Raw genomic sequence first — 22029 nt, 5'->3', positions numbered from 1 at the left:
ATTTCTCGAACGGTATTAGACTAATATTATTAGTTCACGAACTGTCAAGTCGTATGGGTTACCATGGCAACACACAAGGGCTGATTTAGACGATACGAGAATTCGCATGTGAGTTTCATACCATTGCGGGTTTTGATCGGTCGGTTGAATTGGATGTAACCGACAGTCCGCAATGTAACTAAAATCGCATACGAGTTCGCGCGCTGTCTAAATCAGCCTTTAATAATATTAGACTAATACCGTTCGAGAAATGGGCCCCAGGCGTTAAATAATGTACGTAGTTTCAAGGTCGCTAAAGTGTAAACTGTATGCCTTAACTATGACTAGGTCAGGGGTTAGCAATCTTTTGAAGAGAAGAGCCAACCGCATAAGAAATCACCAGTGTCAAGTAAGAATCTTAAAGAGCCACATACAGGGTGAAATTTTAACAACCAGCCATACTCTGCGTAGTGACTTTATATAGGTCATACTGAACAACCTTTATTCATCACATCAGCCGGAATGTATGAAACCTTTTTTTTTTGGTCTCATAGTAAAAGTTGTTCAGTATAACCTATACGCAATACGCAGAGTATGGCTGGTGGTTATAATTTCAGCCTGTATGCTGAACTGAGTGGTCCGAGTTTTCTAAGAGTAAATTTTTTTTGTTGTCTTGAAGCTGCATTTGTAGATCTAAAAAGCCTCGGTCTGCCGACCCCTGAATTAGGTCATACTTTATCGATCTTGAAATTAATATTTGTAGCGTTTTCGGGCCAAGAGGTGCCGCGCTTTCGACTGTAAATAAGGACGAGTTTAAGTTGCGTCCCTATCGGCTCGGCCACGACATTGCGCGACTTGCGACGGCGGCGGCGGCAACAGGTCGGAACGAAAGGTCCGATCACTGTGTCTCGCTCCAACCTATGGTTGCCGCCGCAGCCGCCCGCCGCGAGTCGCGCAATGTCGTGGCCGACCCGTACGGCAGCAACACCATTTTAATTACCAGCAAAATTGACATTTTGGCCCGAGAACAACTTACTTATACTGTTTATAAAGTTGTTAGTAGTGTAGTGGTTATTTGGTAATTAACGCGACTAATAATGAATTAACATTAATACAATTTATGATTGAAATAAATCTAATATGAAATATTAGTCTTCGTGTATTGTGATATCAAAGTGTGCGCTTGAAATTAAATGTAAGCGAAAATTTAAAGCCCTAGCTTGTAACGGGGATACGTAGTATTTACGTATAATATATACTTAGTATTACCAGCTACCAATATAGTAGTAGCATAACCAATTGAATAATAGGTGTACAAAGTCGAAGAATCCGTAACATCTAAATTTTAATTGGATACCGTTGTGTTGGCGCATCAAAAGCGCTTTAGACAAATCGAATAGTTGACTGTATGTTATTTCACACCATAAACGAAATTAATCGCTTATAAATCGCGTAAATAACTATTTATTGACGCTATTTCTGCGTTAAACGAAAAAAACTATAAAAAATCTACGGCATTATTTGTCAAATAATGAGTTGCACCACTCACTATCCTTTCCAGCCATCAGGTTCTTCAATCTTCGACTTGAAAGACGTGAGTGACCCGTTTAAATATACTCATTTATTTTGTATGCATGTATATGTATTTGTTTTTATTCACCTTGAAATAGAACTGAAATTTAGGTTACTTATGTGGCCATACATCAAAACAACTTGGAAAAATCAGCTTGACAAGTAGGTACTTTGTTAACGAAATTCTAAAGAAAGTTGTACCTATTCTACGGTCTGTATAAAATCTTTGACAAAATCTTCTTTCCATAACTTTGTACATCTACTTATTAATTTGTTTTGGCGGTAGTGTAGTAAATGCTAAAAGCATTACATGTTTTAAAGTGCACATTAGGTAATAGTTTAGTGTTATGGCAAAAACATATTTTTATATCTCAAAATTTATTTTTGTGAATTTGCGTCATACAATGACCATAAAAGTGTAATTTATTTATTGAAATAATTCGGTTAACCTAAATTATGTTGGTTCGTGTTATTTTGTGATATAATTATTTTAATAAAATTTTTGAAAAAACTTAGAATCAGTAGTTTGATTATTTTCTACTAGCTGTGCCCGCGGCTCCGCCCGCGTGTAATTCGGTCTGTGTCAGTAAGCGGCTAATTTCTAACCCTAATTTCTCTCCCTCTCCCCTGGAGGCGGAACTTGAAGTAAAGTTGACATATGGATATGCTAGAGGACTGAAGTCCAGATAAAATATTTTACGATTAGGTACCACTAAATAAAACTACACTCCAAAATCAATAGTTTTATTCGCTCTTATTCAAATTTTACACGTGATTTAAACTTAGAGAATATAACCAAACGGAGTGGTCGTTAACAGGCGTTCCCCTCTGTCGAAAATAGGCGGCCAATGGTCAACCGACGTTTATCTGACATGGCTATGTTTACGTTACTTAGGTACACATTTGATGTGCCCCTCCCCCGCAAAAAACACCAGACTATTTTGTACCGAAAGGATTTAAATGACAGAGTAGTAGGTGAATATCGGACGATACAGTAAGGTATATGCGCGCGAGCGAAAGCGAAGCGGCCTGCCTGGCTAGAGTGCCACTTACCGTGGTCTTCTTCAGACTCCTGAGGAAGACCACGTGCCCCTTGTAACCTCAATGCGTTGCGAAACTTTCGCGAATGATTCGATTTTTTTCGGGAAGGAATGGTAATGCGTATACGCAATGCGAGTCCCAAATCGTTTGACTTCGCAAGCGATCAGTCGGCCGGATTAAGATATTTTGATGCCCTAAGTATTTCTAGACCATGGTGCCCCCTCTCCCTAGGGTCATCAAGATTACATTGAATTTTTTTGGTAAATTGAGTGACGTTCATTGCTGAATTTCAGCTGAGAATGGAAATCAGTCACATCATTTTATCACGAAAATTGACAGTGCCGCAGCAATAACGTTGCAACAGAGTACCTAATGCTGGTGCAGTCGCCACCCAAATGTCATCTTTATTGACCGAAGCGAAGCGAAGGTCTACGTTTTGACTCGGGCATTTTGCTTTCGTATGTCCGGATGTTCTCCTCTACAGGTCGCAATTCTTAACCGATTCTCGTGAAATTTTGTGACCGAATTTTATGACTAAATAAAATTTTTTTGTCAATCCGGTTTTTGGAAATTTTTAAAAATGGCGGAGTCGTGATACCTGGCGCCTAAACAAATAGTCGTATCGATATCATAAGACTTTTTTCTTTTTGAAACATGTTTACAGAGTTAATAGCAAAAAATGCAGAAAAAAATTATCGCTGGTTTAGGCGGTATTTAGATATTTAATTTTAACTAATTTTAATTTGAGAAGGAGTAGCTAAATTTCGTCAACCCATCTAAGAACTATTTGGCTCAGTTTGTAAACGTTCGCTTTTTGTGTTTGCACAGAGGGTCTGGGTTCGATCCCCAGTAATTGTATGCTGGGATATTATAACTTTTTGTATTTTTTTACACATAAATTTCGTATTGTTTTTCTTTAATTTACTATAATACACCGTGTTTTTATTGAATTCCGTTAACTTCGGGGTATAGTTAAGTACGTTTATAAGAACTAAATGGCATAGTTAATTTTCAAAAATAATTTTTTTTTTTTGTTTTCTTTTTTGTTTTTTTTTTTGTTTAAAAAGTAATTAAATGTAGCATATAGCGTTGTTGTAACACGGGCATTACATTTAACTCAACCAAACAATTGAAATCTGTGACATATCAATGTCATTTCGTACATCAATCGACCGAGATTGTACTTAAGTTTAGTAGCAAATGTATGAACTCATTCTAAACACTAATCAATATGTAAGCCGGTCCTAAGGCAAGTGTACACGCTTGTAGAGGCCTTATAGTAAAAAAATAAATTATGGATTATCTCCGAAATGGACTTAATTAGAACATCGGTGTCTTTGAGAAAGTTACTTGATTTAAGCTCAGGAATGCACCCTTGAAATTAACGGAAATCAAAAAAAACACGGTGTATTTAAAGCTCTTAGCACCATGTTATCAAGCTCTGCTCGCGAGGTCTACAGCTCACAGAGCCACTAGTCATAAACATCTTAGAATGTTATTGAAAACGCGAGCGAAGCGAGCGCGAAATTTTTTCGATAATTTTTGGTGCCCCTAGACATGGTGCCGTAAGCAAGTGCTTATTTTGCTTAAAAGGGTAATCTGGCACTGCAAATGACAGAGGTCAATGTTTTTTTTTTTTCAAAGTACCCACCTTCGTGGCCATTATTAAGTGCTTAAGGAGGCGATACGTATGAATATGGCTTTGATATGGATGCGATATAATTAGGATTAGGTATAATTCATGACGGCGTAAATAAATAATTTTATGTATACGCGTGTTGATATGTGTGTTTATTTTACCACTACTACGTAACTATGTAAACTCATTTTTAGTTTTCTTGGTTACTTAATGTTTACTCAGCTCCCCAAAAGAAGGCACTGTGCAATGAGGGGCAATTAATTTACTGTCGTTTAATTTTGTTGTATTATTAAATCAACACAATTATTCAATTAAATTTGTTGATATCGTACGATTGAATGAAATTTTAGAAGAGGGGTCTTCTAAACTTAGAGTTAATTTGGCAAAATCCTTCCTCGGTGGCTTATTTATGTCACATCGTATTAAATTCAGCGCCATCTGTTAGTTTACCAGGGTACTTGCTAGCACATATTTGAAAAAAGTTTGCCCCTCCTTCCTAAGTAGCGCCATACGATTCAGGGGCAAACTTAAGTCAATCGAGTGTTGTGGCTACCCCCCCCCCCTTTTAGGGGTTGAATTTTTATAGCCTATAACCTGGTCGGGAATTTTCTCGACAGATTAGTAAAGTTTTCATCAAAATCCGTTCAGCCGTTTTCACGTGATGCGCGTTCAAATAAACAGACAAACAGATAAACAGACAAACAGACAAAAATTCTAAAAACTGTTGGAACGTGTTCTGTTATCAATTCTAAGTTTCCCCAGCCCACTTTTTTTCAAATATCTTCCATGTACAGACTTTCGACCCTCTTCAGCTTTATTATATGTATAGATGTAAGGTAACGTTTCCATGTATAGGTACTAGAGTTAATCTGCAATTATGTTAGCCCAGCCAACTAGGGGCTTAATGTGAGTGGTCCTGGGGGCTTAGTCAAGATGACAAACGTACATCGACAAGGAAAAAAAAACATATCAGGATGACAGATGCTACGAAAAGTCACGTGTCCATTTCCATACATTTCAGTTTTGATTGGCGTTTTCTATCGACGATTGTTATTTTGTCTAGACCGGGGTTATGCTTCGTTTCGACTGCCGGATGTTGTTTAGAAGTCACTAGAGAATCACGAAAAAAAAAATCGGGCAAGTGCGAGTCTGACTCGCGCACGAAGGGTTCCGTATAGGGTTGCCAGATCGAAAAGCGCTATTATCGGGAAAAAATATCAAATTTTCGGGATTTTGGGACGTAAGTCGGGAAAAAAAAATCAAATTAAAGTAATTGTATTAAAAACAACGATATTTTCGATACTACGTCAGCTGCTCTGTCCCTAGTCGTTTTTATATAAAAAACAACGGGTTGCACTCCGGGAGTGCCGACAGAAGTGAAAACTCAATAACTAGTCCAAAATGTTTGCAGCACTATGTAGGTATAATTGACCCATCCTCCTTTCTATTGAAAAACTTTAGTTCCGAAATTGCTGGCCAGTGAACATAAATTTGTAGCGTTAATTGTTAAAAATTCGAATAGAAATTGTAAAGTTACCTTGCAGACCTCGCATCTAAATATATTTGGTCATGATATTTTGAGTTTTATTCACCAGTACTAGAGTTCACTTTTATTAGCGATTTCATCAAGATGAGACTTTATTGAATTATATTGGAGTGATATAAAGTTAGAATGTAACTGTGAGATCCTCGTATTTCAGCCCGTACAAAGTTAGAATGTAACTGTGAGATCCTCGTATTTCAGCCCGTACAAGATTAGAACATTGAGCTTTATTGCTTAATATAAAAGTCCAGTTTTAAATAATTGACCTGATTATGATACGTTATGACTAAAGTTCTTTGGTGAATAACATTGTCCGTCACACATGACATAAGTCACGCAAGCGCCCTGCGCCGCCTACATGAAACAGCAGGCTCAGTCAGGCATACATTTTCGCCGTGCGGTAGAAAGAGAGGAGAGACGCCTTACGCGTTACGCGTTACGCTGTCCCGAGTTTATCATTTTTTCCCCACCTCAAAAAGTGCTCAGCGCCGCTAAAGAAGTTTTCACTTCAAAAATAGTATAAATTCTTTGAGATCTTGAACAAACAAAAAAAATTCGTAGCGGTGAGCGGCTCGACGCGGGTCGCTCGTTGGCTCGACGACAGTTCGGAACTAGAAATTATTGTTTTATAAAGTGAAGCTGTTTTTCGGGACAATTTTCACTTTGTCGGGAATCGGGAACACATGCTAAAAATCGGGAGAATCCCGCCAAATCCCGACCATCTGGCAACCCTAGTTCCGTACCATAATGCAAAAACGGCAAAAAAAAAAACTGACTGACCCCGCCCGAAGTTGCTTAACTTCGGTCAAAAATCACGTTTGTTGTATGGGAGCCCCACTTAAATCTTTATTTTATTCTGTTTTTAGTGTTGTTATAGCGGCAACAGAAATACATCATCTGTGAAAATTTCAACCATGCATGGTGACAGACGGGCAGACGGACGGACAGCGGAGTCTTAATAGGGTCCCGTTTTATACCCTTTGGGTACGGAACCCTAAAAACAATTCACGCTGTGAGCGATTCCGGACCATTCGCCGCATCAAACAATTTCGGTTGCCTGACAACCCCATGCTTTGATTCTTCTAAACTATATAGCTTGTAGTTCTTATTTTCCTGTACCTATAATTCATAACTGCAAAATATCAAATCTTACGTTAGCTAGTCTGAGTAGACACTTTGTTAAATACCTAGGTACTTTGAATTTATAAGGAGAGTTTTAAAATATATTTAACCGATCCCAATACTGATCTAAACATTCCATAAACTTTAACGAATTCAACGCAAAATGTAACCGAACCCTTTTGTTGTGCGTTATAATTTCGATAATTTGAGGGAGTTGCAAACAAAATATAAAGTTGTGAAATCACGAGACGATAAATTAACCCACGCGTTGTGGCTTGTACCTATGCGTTCAATAATAATCAGTGTATTTTGTATAACTGGTAAACATAAATAGGTAATTAAATATCTAACGTAATAATAAGTTCACCCCGTGCGGAGCCGCCGGCGGAAACAACAACACATTACACATCCCGCTTATTATATAACAAGCGACCCACGGTTTCTGCGAAATTTAATACTAATAGGTATAAGTACCTACTTACAATTCATTTTCCGTATAATAAAATATAACAAACTTGACGATAAAATCTTTGGAAACTACACAAAAATGTCTAACTTTTAAAAATACTTGAAGTGGTAAGTACCTAATTCTGCAAAAAATGGTTTTTGCATCGCAAAAATATTTTTTATTGTGTTGATTCTTTACTGATACTTTATGAAGGTAAATAAATTGTAAAGTTCGGCTTACTTACCTATTTCATAAAGGCTACAAATATAATGAACACCAAAAAATACTTTGGTACCCTAAATAAAAAAATCATGCTTACCAAAAAAAATTACTGAACACCAAAAAAATTAGGCCTAAAATTACAAAAGTACCACCGTTTTAATTACGACTGCACTTCAAATTGTATTCAAATACCAAATATATTAAATGATCACCAAAAATCATTAATGATCACCAAATCTTGATCACCAGATTAATGCGATATTTTCACCTAAATAAACCACTATGATTATCAAAAATGTATCTGGGGGCACGGCAGTGCCCCCGCCAAGTCGAGCAATACAAAGAGGCACGGCCGTACCATCCTTTTCTCGAAGCAATTCAGGCCATTTTCGACGTCCTGTAATTTTGTGCTGGCTAAAGCTAGAACCCTGAATTTTCAGTGACATATAGGGGTTAACATGCTTTACATATAGTCTCAAAAACATTCAATTTGAACTTGTAGTTTAAAAATTATTTTACGTCAAAGTTCCTTAATTTCGACACTGACACACTCACCGATCATCATAATTCTAAGGTACTTCTAGCATACCCACAAGCTTTAAAATTTAAACATAGGTAGTTTTCAGTGTATCAAGCCATAGAAAACCTAAAAATATTGCAATATCAGTCACGTTTTAAAGATCTAAGAAGAATAAGTAAGTTTGTAATTCCATATAAATATATGCTATTACAAAGTTACTGTTGCAGTTAATACAAATAGTAGGTAAAGTAAAGGTACACTACGATGTACGATGTGAGTATGAATGAAGATGTGTTTAGTTATATATGTGTATACATAGTATAGGTGTGAGTACCCGAAAACAAGGACTGCTTACAAAAAGAGATGAGATCCCATCAAAAACATTACATGTAAAAAGGTGCAAGTCTCGCAACACTTCTACTACAAAACAGTTTTGAGATGTAATGTGAAACCAAGTCGGTTATTTTAATCAATGCCAGTAATACATATAATGACTTGGCAATCGCACATAATGCTTTACTCGTACCGTACTCGTAAATATGTGTAATGCTCAAACTGCAATTTTATTAGGGCTAGCGTTATGTTCAATTAGAAGAATTTTTAATAGGTGACGATGATCCTTATGTCATTATGCAGCCGTGCGATTGCCATATTTATTACTGGCACTGATTAAAATAACCGACTTGGTTTCACATTACATCTCAAAACTTTTTTGAAGTAGAAGTGTTGCGAGACTTGCACCTTTTTACATGTAATGTTTTTGATGGGATACATATTACCAAATAAAGTAAAACGATGCCAAAATTACTAGCCCCTCCCGCTCAACCCCCGTTCCCCGCACCGCATACCTACCTAACCTAACCTACTTTTCTAATAGGATACTGAAATGCTACTAGAAAAGTAGGTTAGGTTAGGTTTGACCTGCTATCAGTTAAGTGGGTTAGGTTAGCACTGCGACCCTTACATAAACGAAATGTTACTAGAAAAGTAGGTTAGGTTAGGTTTGAACTGCTACCTTTACAGAAACGAAATGCTAGTATAAAAGTGGGTTAGGTTAGGTTAGAACTGCGATCCTCACAGAACCGAGCTGCTATCAGATAAGTGGGTTAGGTTAGGTTAGAACTGCGACCCTTACAGAAAAGAAATGCTACTAGAAAAGTGGGTTAGGTTAGGTTTGACCTGCGATTCTTACAGAAAAGAAATGCTACTAGGAAAGTGGGTTAGGTTAGGTTTGAACTGCGACCCATACAGAAACGAAATGCTACCAGAGAAGTGGGTTAGGTTAGGTTTGAACTGCGATTCATACAAAAACGAAATGGTACTAGAAAAGTGGGTTAGGTTAGGTTTGAACTGCGGCCCTTACAGAAAAGAAATGCTATTAGAAAAAGGTGACGAAGTGGATTAATTAATTTAATAGGATATTAAAATATTAAATATTTGAACATTTTTAATTAAAATGTGCTTATAATTTTGGTGGTCATTTACTATTTTTGGGTTTACAGTGATTATTTTGGAGTCATTTGCTTTAATAGGATAGCAAGATTTAAAAATTTGGTTATAATTTTACATTAAAATGGAGTTCTAATTTTGGTGGTCATTTACTATTTTTGGGTTTACAATGATTATTTTGGTGTCATTTTATTTAATAGGATAGCAAGATGTAAAAATTTGGTTATCATTTCACATTAAAATGGGGTTTGAAATTTGGTAATCATTTACAATTTTTGGGTTAATAATAATTAGTTTGGTGTCATTTCCTTTAATAGGATAGTAAAATGTAATAAAATTGGTAATCATTTCACATTAAAATGGTGTTATAATTTTGGTGATCATTTATTATTTTACGGTGGTAAAGTAGATTTTTTTGGTATTAAATTTTACTAAATCTGGTCATCAGTTAAATAGCAGCCTTTCATAAATATACTGTAAAGCCCTCTTTGAGATGATTACCTATTACTTAAATATTCTTTAAATAATTCGTAATACCTACCTATAATGACCGAAAGCTGGAAACAGTAGGTACCTAATACCTACACATAGTACTGTACATATCAACCTTTATCGCGAGAATTGAGCAGAAAACACACTTATCTCAATCTCAATTATATAAAATAAAACATTGATCCCCAAAACATTGATCCATACTTAAAACCGAATAAAACAAACTTTTTGAAAGTCGGTTGAGTTCCTAAATTTATTTATACCACGTCAGTTTTAGTAACTGGGTCGATGCTTTATCAAATAATTTGCAGTAGGTACCTAGCTTACTGCTGATAACGTGTCTCTAAAATGGTGTAAGTAAATGTCAATCTTCGGGCAGGGGTCTTACCTACTTTCTCGTACTTACTTAGTAATTGTGCCAATAACACAATTTAGGTACTGTTTAGGAGACCACTAAGACTGAAGTTATTCTAATTGCTTGATCGAGCATAGGGCTTGCAATCCGGATAACAGTTTTATCCGGATATCCGTCCAATTTACTATCCGGATTTAGATCAGGTTGATATCCGGATAAAACGAATAATTCGAATACCATTTATGACAAAAAATATCATTCGAATTTTTAAGAAAACTATTTCAAAAACGTTGAAAATTATAACGTAAACGATGTCGGTTGATTTATATATTTATTTGGATAAATTTTTATGGTATAAATAAAATGTGTTTATTTTAGTATTTCTCCTTGATTGCCGACTACTCCCTTATTTTTTTTAATATTTGGGAACAATCTTATGCAGACCGACCTAGCTCCGTAAAACGTTTTTTATACAAAGTAACTTTGAATGTACTTGCACCGTGTTCCTGTCAAACGCTCTACGCTGCATTATTGTTAGCGTCTGAATACATTATTATATAACGTACGAACAGAACTAAAATGGGTAATAACGCGCCAATTTCTTAACCGAAGAAGAGTTTGACTAGAATTATAATTCATGGTTGTAAAATTTACATGGAATAACGCCAAATATCATGTGATCATCTGAAGTCACTTAAGAAATTAATTTCGCAGCGCAGGCTATATTCGGAGCGGATATAAGCGGAGGGATGAAGTATCTCCATAAACTATATTTAAATTGTTACAATCGTTTGAGTCAGCCGTTTGCGTTTGCATAATTGAACCAAATAATGCCGTTATCATAAATAAAATTTGGCGGACGTTGTTTGTCACAGTAAAGCTTCAGCGAAAAAATAATTCAAAGTGAAATTCGGACTCCTAAAAATACCCTAACACTTGCTGTTACGCAACCTTTTATACGTAAAATGTTATTCTATTACTCTTTTCATAACGTTCATGTGAGTTTTGTTAAATAAAAAACAAGTATTCGAATTATCCGTTTTATTCGGATATCCGGATAGTAGAATAATAAATATTCGAAATATCCGGATACAAAAAATGGGCGGATATTGCAAGCCCTATATCGAGTATGCAAGTTGCCCGAGTTGGTTGCTCCGTCGAACCAATACGAGTATAAATAACTTTAATGTTAAATTTAGGGTAGGTAAGCATAAAATGATACCAACGTAAGTAGGTGCATAAAATTGTAAAAAATGAGCGCTGCCTCGCCAACAAACTGCATTGTAGGTAAGTAGTTTGGCGAGCAACTTTAAAATTGATTATGTATACCTTTGAAAAAAAACCCCCCAAAAACGTGTAAAATGTTGCGAAGACGAAACCATATGGCTTGCACTTTGCACTGTCAAAAAGTTATCAGATCTCATGGAGAGCCAAGCTTCTAAGTCATGCCCTAACTCTACAAGCTAATTTCACAAAATATGTGGCTTGGCCTACGGCACAGACCAAGTTACGCGATTTCGTTCGATAAAACATATCTAATATTTGAATAAAAAAACATTTTTATTAACATTTCAAAATATAAAATATAACCTAAAACATTTAATCCTTAAATTATACATAAAAATAAGAAACCCTAAAAATAATTCAAAGATAACTTAACCTACACTAAGCTTAAAATAACCCATGCTCCGCAGCCACAGCGGTGAGGCTCACACACTTTTGCCCCCAATCTGAGTGCCACAGCTATTCTCAGCGAGTCATTGTCTAGCATGATACCCAGTTGAGGTGAGGGCAATGCATGGAGCCACGCCCCTGATTCTGGCTCCGCGATGGCCTTGAGACGCGCCAGATCTGCTCCCGAGGCACCAGACACCAATGAGCTGCATACGTGTTTGCTCCACACGTCGTCCCATTCCCGCTGAACGGCAGCATCGGCGGCATCTAATATTTTACATTTCAGTCTCGCCCTATCTCACCCTAAATATCGCTCAACAGTCAATAAATTACATACACAAATAAATTCCCTTGCAAGTATAGGTACTACTCAGGATTATCAACTTGGTAGGTCTCCTAAAATAAGGGTGCTCTCCGATTATTTGTCATGTCATGGACCTCGAGTTCTCGAAATCACACTAGTTTTCCCAAAAACATGACGCACCCGGGTTTGCGCTGTAATGAGAATACTGACAGTCTGGGGCCTATCTCAGTGTTATCACGAAAGTTATCATTAATTTGTTGATGTCATCTATTTATACGATAGTGCAATTTAAATAACAAACTGCGATAATATCGCCGCCGGTGCCACCAATCGCGCAAACGGAGGTAACTATTAATAAGTTTAGTATACTAACTAGATGGACCGGCCGGAACGGAGGTAACTAGTAAGTTCTCCTAATATGGTGTTTTGGAATAGTTTCAAACATTAAATAAATACGAAAACTTACTATGAAGTATTAAATAATAATACCTCCTAGGAACGTACGTACTTACATAGTATTTTTAGGGTTCCGTACCTCAAAAGGAAAAAACGGAACCCTTATAGGATCACTCGTGCGTCTGTCTGTCCGTCTGTCCTATTTTCCCCTAAGTATTCGACCAATTAAGTTGAAATTTGGTACTCATATGTAAATTCGTGACCCAAAGACGGATATCGTACGTAAACAAATGAGTTTTAAACATGGAGGCCACTTTTGGGGGGGTAAATGAGAAAATTAAAAAATAATGTTTTTTAAACTATATCGTGTTACATACCTATCAAATGAAAGAGCTCATTTTGACAATCTCAAATATATATTTTTCACATCACCTATTCGGAAATGGGCTTTTTCTTCCCCGCTAGGAGGGATCAAAGGGGCAGTTTTCCTCCCTGCTAGGGGGGATCAAAGTGGCACTTTTCTGTTCTAGGACTCTGTTTTTGTTATTTTTTGCATTCTTTTTTTAGCTTGAATAATATTTTGAAACATAATAATTTTGTCAACACTTCGATTTTTTTTATTTTCCTCATAGTTGATGTGAAAAGCAGTATGTGTCACACGGTATCAAAATTATTTCGTCTTGGGCGTTAACACTTGAATCCTTCATTACGCTCAGGATTCAATGTACGCCCTTGACGGAAATATATCATTTTGATCCCTTGTAACATAAACTACTATTTTGTAATTTTAAAATAAATAGTTTAGAAGTTATTTAAGAAAATAGCCCAAAAATTACCATTTTGCCCCCTTTATCTCCGAAACTACAAAATAGTTATTTATCTATGATGACAGATGACAGGAAAACCTATTAGAAATATGCAGTCAAGCGTGAGTCGGACTAATTACCTAGTTTTTGATCCGACCCCTACGGGTTTTTTAAAGGCAATTCACTCGCGTTTCACATTTATAAATAATACATTGTTAATATTTGGGTAATGTACGGAACCCTTGGAACGCGAGTCCGACTCGCACTTGGCCGGTTTTTGATAAATACTTGGATCACACATTAAGTAGAACTTACGCACAGTGCCCTTGCACTAGATAGGGGGCCCTCCCCCTATCAATAATTTATTGGAGCTCTGTCGTCTTATCTTACATGTTTCGGCCTATGTGACGGGACTTGCATGGCAAGCATATTTTTCGGATGGTCTCTGGCTGGAGACTGAACGTCGCGTTGCTCTATCTCGTTTGTCTGGACCTTTTACACGAGGCCTATAACCAAGCCAATCTATGAATCTAAAACTTACCCTAAAAACTTAAACGCATAGATTTATAAGGCATAGATAGAGTGTTCATACATACCAAGTGAAGCCATTTCAAGTGCGACGTCACGTCGCACTCGTGTCACCGTATTCGAATGGCCCTGGCACTCCCTGGCAGTTCTCAAGGTCAAATCGGTTTGTGTACACCTCCCGTTTAAAAATCAAAAACACAGGAAATATGGTTGTTTGTGCAGTGAATGGGTGTCACAACGCATCATATCATAAAAACAAACAGATTGACATTACATTTCACGCGTAAGTATCGAGTTTAATGTGATATTTTTACGTAATCGTAAATACATAAATCCAAAGTTTCGTCAGCCGCCATTTCTTATAAATGTTGCCAGTGTAGTGAATATTTTTCCCTCAAAATGAGACATGACGTTTACATTCTAAAATGAATACGCTTAGTTGAAGTTCCTTGTATAATTATATAAAAATTATATATTTTTAAATATTTCATTATTTTATTTGAATTTATGTATTATTTTTATTATTTTATGCACATTTTAAATAAAAAATAGTAAAAATGAATCAGTTTTTTTATTGAAAAAAATCAAGCAAAAAATCCTTAAAAGGAACATAAAAAGCTTTTGCTACAAAATCAAATCTACACACTTACAAATTATTAATATCCAAGTGTTAAGGATGTGGTTAAAATACCCCACTTTGAGGAAAATATCTATATACTGGCCACACGTTTTTGTATACAGGGTGATTCAGGAGACGTGAGCAGGACTAACACTGCACACTCAGTAAGTGATAATTGATCGATCAACGTCGTATTTAGGTGAAACAACCACACTTTTTCCTATTTTTTTACTTTTTGGTGAGGACAAATTTAAGTCTCTACAATCATGGTCACCCTACAAGACCTAATTAATAAACATAAAACCTCTTTAAGCGTAATGACAGCATTTTGATTACGAAGAAAATAAACTGTCACCTTGAGTGAGATACGAGTTCTCAAAAGTAACCAGACCGTGATGACAGTGATGACATTCAATTTGACACAGAATATCGGTAGTTTAGTATTCTAATTTTAGGGTGACCATGCATGTCGTAAATAAATTAATAACTTTTTTTTCAACACGACTAGCACATTAACGTTAACCTCACTAATACTGATACGAAACAGTTGCTTATAATTTACGAAATGCGCCGTGTTAGTCCTGCTCACGTCTCCTGAATCACCCTGTATATGTGTGTGTTGCTAAGCGTAAAACACGAGCCTCGCACGCACACATCGATCGTGTTTCGGCTTCACTTTTGACAGGTTAGCCGTATGGGGACTATCTGTCTATGCGTTATTAGTTTAAGCTTAAACGGTTCTTTTTAAATAGACTGCTTAATTAATAGGACTGCCTTTAAGTATCAAGACTTTAGATGACGCCAATTAGTGTTCTTGTCAAACCTTGCAAGACCTACACATCTTATAAAACAAAGTCCTCCGCGCAGTCTGTTGAACAACTCCCTAGGCTCGTGGTTCAATTTTGAAAACTTTCGCTTACTCCCGAGTAAGCAATATTAGCACGAGAATTTAAACAATAACTTTGCCCCCTTGCCTAAAACAAATAACGATTTTTTTGACAATAACCTCATTATGTATGTACAGTGACCACACGGGATTGTTATGCCATTTAGGATTTTTGCTAAATTGGAAATTCTATAGCGTAAGTATATTCAACAACCAATTTAACTAGGACCCTAAATGGCGCAACAATCGCGGAACGTGATGGTACTTAACAAATTTGATTTCCTTATGATCTCGTTATTATAAGATAATTTTGCCTAGATATCGTAGTAGGTACTAGTATTCTAGTTATTAAGTTATGCAATAATAATCTAGTCATAATAATCCGATATGGGGGTCAGCCTATTCAGTTATTGACCTTCTCTAACTCGTGTATTTCTCCTTATTATATGTGTACCTAAACGTTCAATTAGAGGTTAACACCCACACGTTAAACGAACAGTTGATAAACATGTTTACAAAATTGCTAGCAATTACCTACTTGAAATATGTCATTACATTATCCCTGGAGGCGCGGCGCAATTGGGAATATGCATAGGTATTAATTATCGTATCTTTTAGTAGCGCACTAACCAGTCAAAACAGCTACAAGACTACCTACTCAAAATGATTTATAGTAGTGATGTACCGACTATTGATTTGGCCGACTAGCCGACTAGCCGACTAATCGGCGCTCGGATGGCCGATTAGTCGGCCGACTAGTCGGCTAGTCGGCCAGATCATTAGTTTCGTTTAAGTTCGGTTCGGATCACTAAAAAAACAATCGTTTTCCCCCTGCGTCGCGCTATTCATCATATTATAGTACCTAACGCTAAAAAATAAAATATAAAAAATCCTAAGGCTATTCATACGACAACCGGACAATCGGACATAAGAAAGCGACCACACGGTCAATAATTCGAACAAAAGTTTTCGTAAGCACCCTAAATAGGAATTTGGGTAAAATTGGTGAAAAGTTTATGGTAAATATTTGCTGTTTATTTCTTTTTGCCCTGATTGTCTATCACTTATAAAGTGCCGACTAATCGGCCATTTTTGCCGACTAGTCGCCGACTAATCGCCGACTATAAATGAGGCCGGATAGTCGGCTTTCCCGACTAGTCGGTACATCCCTAATTTATAGCCGTGCTTGCGGAGTGGAGCAGAGCAAAGTTTGAAAAAAAAAAGCGGATCTATGGAATCTATTGTGAAATAGATAGAGTACATTTATGTAAGAAACGTTCGGAATGAAAATTTATTTTTAAGATCTGCTGACAACATAATATATCAGTGTTAGAGTTAAGCTACGAAAAGTCTGCAGCGATTTTGATAGCCCTCGCAGTGCCAGTGTTATTTATACGTCATCATTTCATAGAAGTTTGACGTTTAACATAATACTGGCACTGCGTGGGCTATCAAATCCCCTGCGGACTTTTCTTGGTCTTATAGTTATAATTTACTTTGTCATAATTTGATTAAATATATTCGTACGTTCAACAGCAATAATATTTATTTGCATATTCCCTATGCGAAGAGGCAGTGCCCGGTTGTTATCCGTCTAAGTATAGTTCCTGCAGCTGTGTCCCCGGCCTTCGTCGTGGATCATGCATCCAAGATAAGTCTAGCCTGTCTAGAGTAGAGGCCAGTAGGCATACCGTCAACCGGGGTGGTCAATATTTACTGTAGTCGGATACACCCAACTAGGTAATAGTTTTTTTTATATGGGGGAAAATGGGGACTACCTTTTCTACGGAGAAACGGCCGTTACCTTTCCTCCTAAGATGGCTAGAAATAGTTTCAGACTTACGGCCTATAATATTATATCTGCAGAAAAAAGAGAGCGGGAGGATAAATTAATATGAATTAAATAAATCTGTAACCCTCTTTCTTGTGCAACAACCTGTTCTATAAATATCGAACTTAGTAGGGAAAAATACGGTACCTGCTTCCAATTATGAGCCGGATTATTATATCTGTAACAGGAACTTTGAAAAAACAACAAATATTGTTTATTTAAAGATAAAATACGTGCGTAACTAAAAAATGTGAGGAATTATTGCAGACACAATAACTGATATCTCATTACGTCTTGACCTCAGCTCCGGGTCAGAAGGAACTCGATATTACGGCAAGCGCTCTGTCCCTGACTCAGTACGAGCTAAAAACTCAGCAACATGCGGACCTCACTCATACTAAGTGTAATTGTCTACGCGACAACAGTCATGCCAGCCCAGAGTTTCAGCGATTCCATTTCGAACTTCTTCTCCGGTCAATCCGAGAAGGCTACAAAATTCTTTGAAGAGCAGAGACAAAAAATAGAGAGAGCTTTCAACTCTAGTATAGAGGAAGCGACAAAAATGAAGAATACCGTTAACAACTACATGGAAGAACAGCAGAATAAGATCAGCACTGACATCAATAACTACGTTGAAAGCGTGAAGGAGAGCGGAAGAAAAGTGGCAGATTCCTGGTCCTATCTGCCAAGTGACGATAGTACAGCGCGCTTAGAAAACCCTGACATCGTATTATCAGTTCCTGCCACCATCGCTCGCCATGGATACAATTGCGAAACTCACACTGTGATATCCCAAGGGTACCTACTTAGTATACACAGAATACCTCGCTCGAAGAAGGGAGACAACGTTCCCTCGAAGACGGTTATTTTACAACATGGATTATTCGCAAGTTCTGCGGATTGGATTCTCAACGGCCCCGAAAAAGGCTTAGCTTACATGCTCGCTGATGCTGGATATGACGTTTGGATGCCCAATATAAGAGGCAACAAATACTCTAGGGAGCATGCCTGGTTGAAAACCGACTCCAAATCCTACTGGAACTTTTCTTGGCACGACGTCGCTTTATACGATGTTCCGGCAATTATTGACTATATACTTAAAATGAAAGGTGAAAGTACTAAAATTACATACATAGGACATTCGATGGGGACAACTATTCTCTTCGCAATGCTAACTTTACGTCCTGATTATAACAAAATTCTGACCGCTGGTTTCGCTTTAGCGCCTGTAGTGTTCATGAACGACATGAAGTCTTCTTTGAAATCATTCGCACCACTAGCTAGCAACGTCGCTTACATGGAGATGCTATACGGGTCCCACGAGTTCATTCCTAAGCACTCGGCTCTAGGCAGGATATCGACTTCTTGCAAAGCAGACAGCTTTGATGCGGCGTACTGTAGAAACATTATCTTCTCCATATGTGGTTACGATGAAAATCAGTTTAACAAGGAGCTCCTACCAGTATTTCTGTCACACCTCGGCACTGGTACTTCGTGGAAGACTACGGTACACTTTGCACAGCTGGTCACCTCGGAAAGGTTCCAACAGTTTGACTACGGAGCCAGCCATAATAAAATAATGTACGGACGAGAAACGCCTCCCGAATATGATCTTAAAAAAGTTACTTTACCGATAACATTATTTTGGTCGAAAAATGATTTATTGTCAAGTGAAACGGCGGTAAATATGTTGAAGAAGCGATTACCGGCGACTACCGACTCGTACTTAGTGCCAAATGAAGAATTCAACCACTTAGATTATTTATGGGCCATCGATGCCCCTACGCTTTTGAACAACAAGATTATTGAAAAACTCGATGCCGTATCTTCAAGTTAGGTAAGACTTTTCTCTATAAAAGCTGTAGGGAAATTAAATACCGAGGTTTCTGAAATTGTGCTTCAAGTATTATAATGTGCTAAAAGATGAACAGAACTATACAACTCTTTTCTAGAGCATGAGAAACAACTGTTCTTCAAACGTTTTACAACATAACTTACACTGTTATTAGTAAAATTTAACAATTGATTTTTTTAGGAGTTTAAACTTAAGTCGGTATTCCTTTAAGTTTTAAATGAAATTTAAATCATGGCAGAAGAAGTTGCGGAGCGGGATAAATAGAGAAAAGAAAAATATATGTAATATTCAACGTTGAAAGTAAAAGTGAAAAGAAAAATAAGCTAATTTTCAACTGCTGTACCTACTTTGCCTCGTTAGAATTTTTTTTACTATAATTTAGTTATTTATATTTCTTTATGTTGGCTTACTTTTGATAACGAACTATTCGAATTTTCGTAACAATGAGTCGGTTTTCATTATCCTAACCTTCTGCAGAACACTAGATTTTGCGAGACAGTTTAGTACAAATCGCTGTGAGCGGTGAAGGAGAAAATAAGTTTCTGAAGACTATATTCCGCCTCGTGGCTTCGCCTGACATGTGACAGGGTAGGTATGATGCATGGTGATACATGACTAAAATGTTATCAGTAATTTTAGCATTTATATTCCAGTGAATATGTTAGACCGGGAGATAGTGACACATTTTACTGGGTCATTTGTACCAGTATGGCGGTTCGTCAGGGGTCTAAGCATGTAATGAAGGAAAGAAAAATGATGGTCATAGCGCTGGTACCGGCGGCCCAATCGCGTGGGCGTTAGTCGAACGTGTCGGATAAAATACGAGTGTCGAACGATTTGTTCCACAAAAATCCTCGTATTTTCCGATAGTCCATAAAAAAGAAGTAGGCGGTAGCGTAATGCCATACTTCTCCGGTGTGACTTACAGCCCGCCATACTGAGGCGAACACATTAATTAAAAAAAAACAATTCAACCATTTGTGCCAAGCTAATTTTTGCACAGGTGATCATCGTCGAGCAGCCATTCATGGACATCACCATGCCATACTCTTCGGACGGTTCCTAATGGCCGCCATACCGCCGCAAGGGAGTTAATTTTTTTTTTTTTGTTAAACGATTTGTACCAGTATTGCATTTAAATTTTTGGAAAGTATTTGATAAAATGTGACCGTTATTATAATTGCCATACTTATAGTAGGGGGATAAAGTGCTGCCATACTTGAAAAACTTATTTAATCGACACGTTTCAAAAATACGACTATGTATACGTAAAATAATTTTTTACAGCATGGCATCATCATATTCTGTTTGTTTGGATACAATTGTACCTAAAAAAATATATTTCAGATTATAACTACGGGGCGGACGACTGTGAGACTTAAGCCAAGACTTAAAACAAAAAACAATTTTTTGACGATTTGTACCAGTATGGCATTTGGATTTTTGGAAATTATATGATGCAATGTGACCATTATTATATTTGCCATACGTCTAATAGGGGAAAAAAGGGGCACCATACTTGAAATAAAAAAAAAATATTGTACACATTTGCCACCTCCTACAGGTATGGCATTATGAGATTTCCATTTATGATCACACAGAGAGTCTTGAAAAAAAATTACAAGATGGTACAAATCGTTTAGCAATAAAAAAAAAATTAACTCCTTTGCGGCGGTATGGCGGCCATTTGGAACCATCCGAAAAGTATGGCATGGTGATGTCCATGAATGGCTGCTCGACGATGATCACCTGTGCAAAAATTAGCTTGGCACAAATGATTGAATTGTTTTTTTTTAATTAATGTGTTCGCCTCAGTATGGCGGGCTGTAAGTCACACCGGAGAAGTATGGCATTACGCTACCGTCTACTTCTTTTTTATGGACTATCGAATAATACGAGGATTTTTGTGGAACAAATCGTTCGACACTCGTATTTTATCCGACACGTTCGACTAACGCCCACGCGATTGGTCCGCCGGTACCAGCGCTATGACCATCATTTTTATTTCGTTCTTTACGTACTTAGACCCCTGACGAACCGCCATACTGGTACAAATGACCCAGTAAAATGTGTCACTATCTCCCGGTCTATGTGGTACCTATTCGTTTGATTGATGCCTAGATGAATATATAATATGTTATTGTATTCTTAAGTATTACGTAGTTATTTAAGACTAATGTAGGATAGGGACATATTTAAGTACCTACCTATAAAATGTACATAGCTATATTAAATTCAATAAAACAATGATCTTACTCAAATGTCTTTCTTTTTTATAAAGAATTGATCAGATCTAAAATAACACTCCAATGTTATGTTACGATGTATATGCATGTTGATTTACCAAATCAAACTTTTCTGTTTAAAAAATCTGTAGGTGCACCATGGGTAGGTAATTTACCACAAAATGATAGGTAAATAAATTAGTTACAGGGTTTAATGTAATGAATACTCTATCGCTAATTACCTACTTCTCTTGTTAAAATTTATTTACGTTACGAGTAAGTACCTACCTACCTACATCTTAATTAAAGAATTATTGACATTCAGAATATTTAAACTTAACAAGTAAGTGTCATTTGTGTTTGATACAGATTATTATTGCTGACAGTACTTTTTGTCCTTTGCATGACTATGACTATCAATTTGTTAGTTGTCATCAAAGTTAGGCAAGTACGAGTATATGTTTCAAGTACCTATACCTACACAGGAAAGTAGTTCAAATCCCTTAAATTACCGACAGGACTC

The 22029-nt window shown here is 36.9% G+C and overlaps 1 protein-coding gene across 1 annotated transcript; it reads left to right on the top strand.

The window, feature by feature from the left end:
* The first annotated feature begins 17567 nt into the window (after positions 1-17567).
* Positions 17568-19926, top strand: LOC134791482 (lipase 3-like). Its single transcript, XM_063762525.1, has one exon. It carries the CDS (start codon positions 17806-17808, stop codon positions 19261-19263), a length of 1458 nt encoding a protein of 485 aa, XP_063618595.1. The 5' UTR covers positions 17568-17805; the 3' UTR covers positions 19264-19926.
* The last annotated feature ends 2103 nt before the right edge of the window (positions 19927-22029 follow it).

The sequence above is a fragment of the Cydia splendana genome, chromosome 6 (assembly GCF_910591565.1).
Source record: "Cydia splendana chromosome 6, ilCydSple1.2, whole genome shotgun sequence".
Lineage (NCBI taxonomy): Eukaryota > Metazoa > Arthropoda > Insecta > Lepidoptera > Tortricidae > Cydia > Cydia splendana.
Note: the sequence above shows the minus strand (reverse complement) of the source record. Positions and strands in the feature narration are given on the sequence as shown.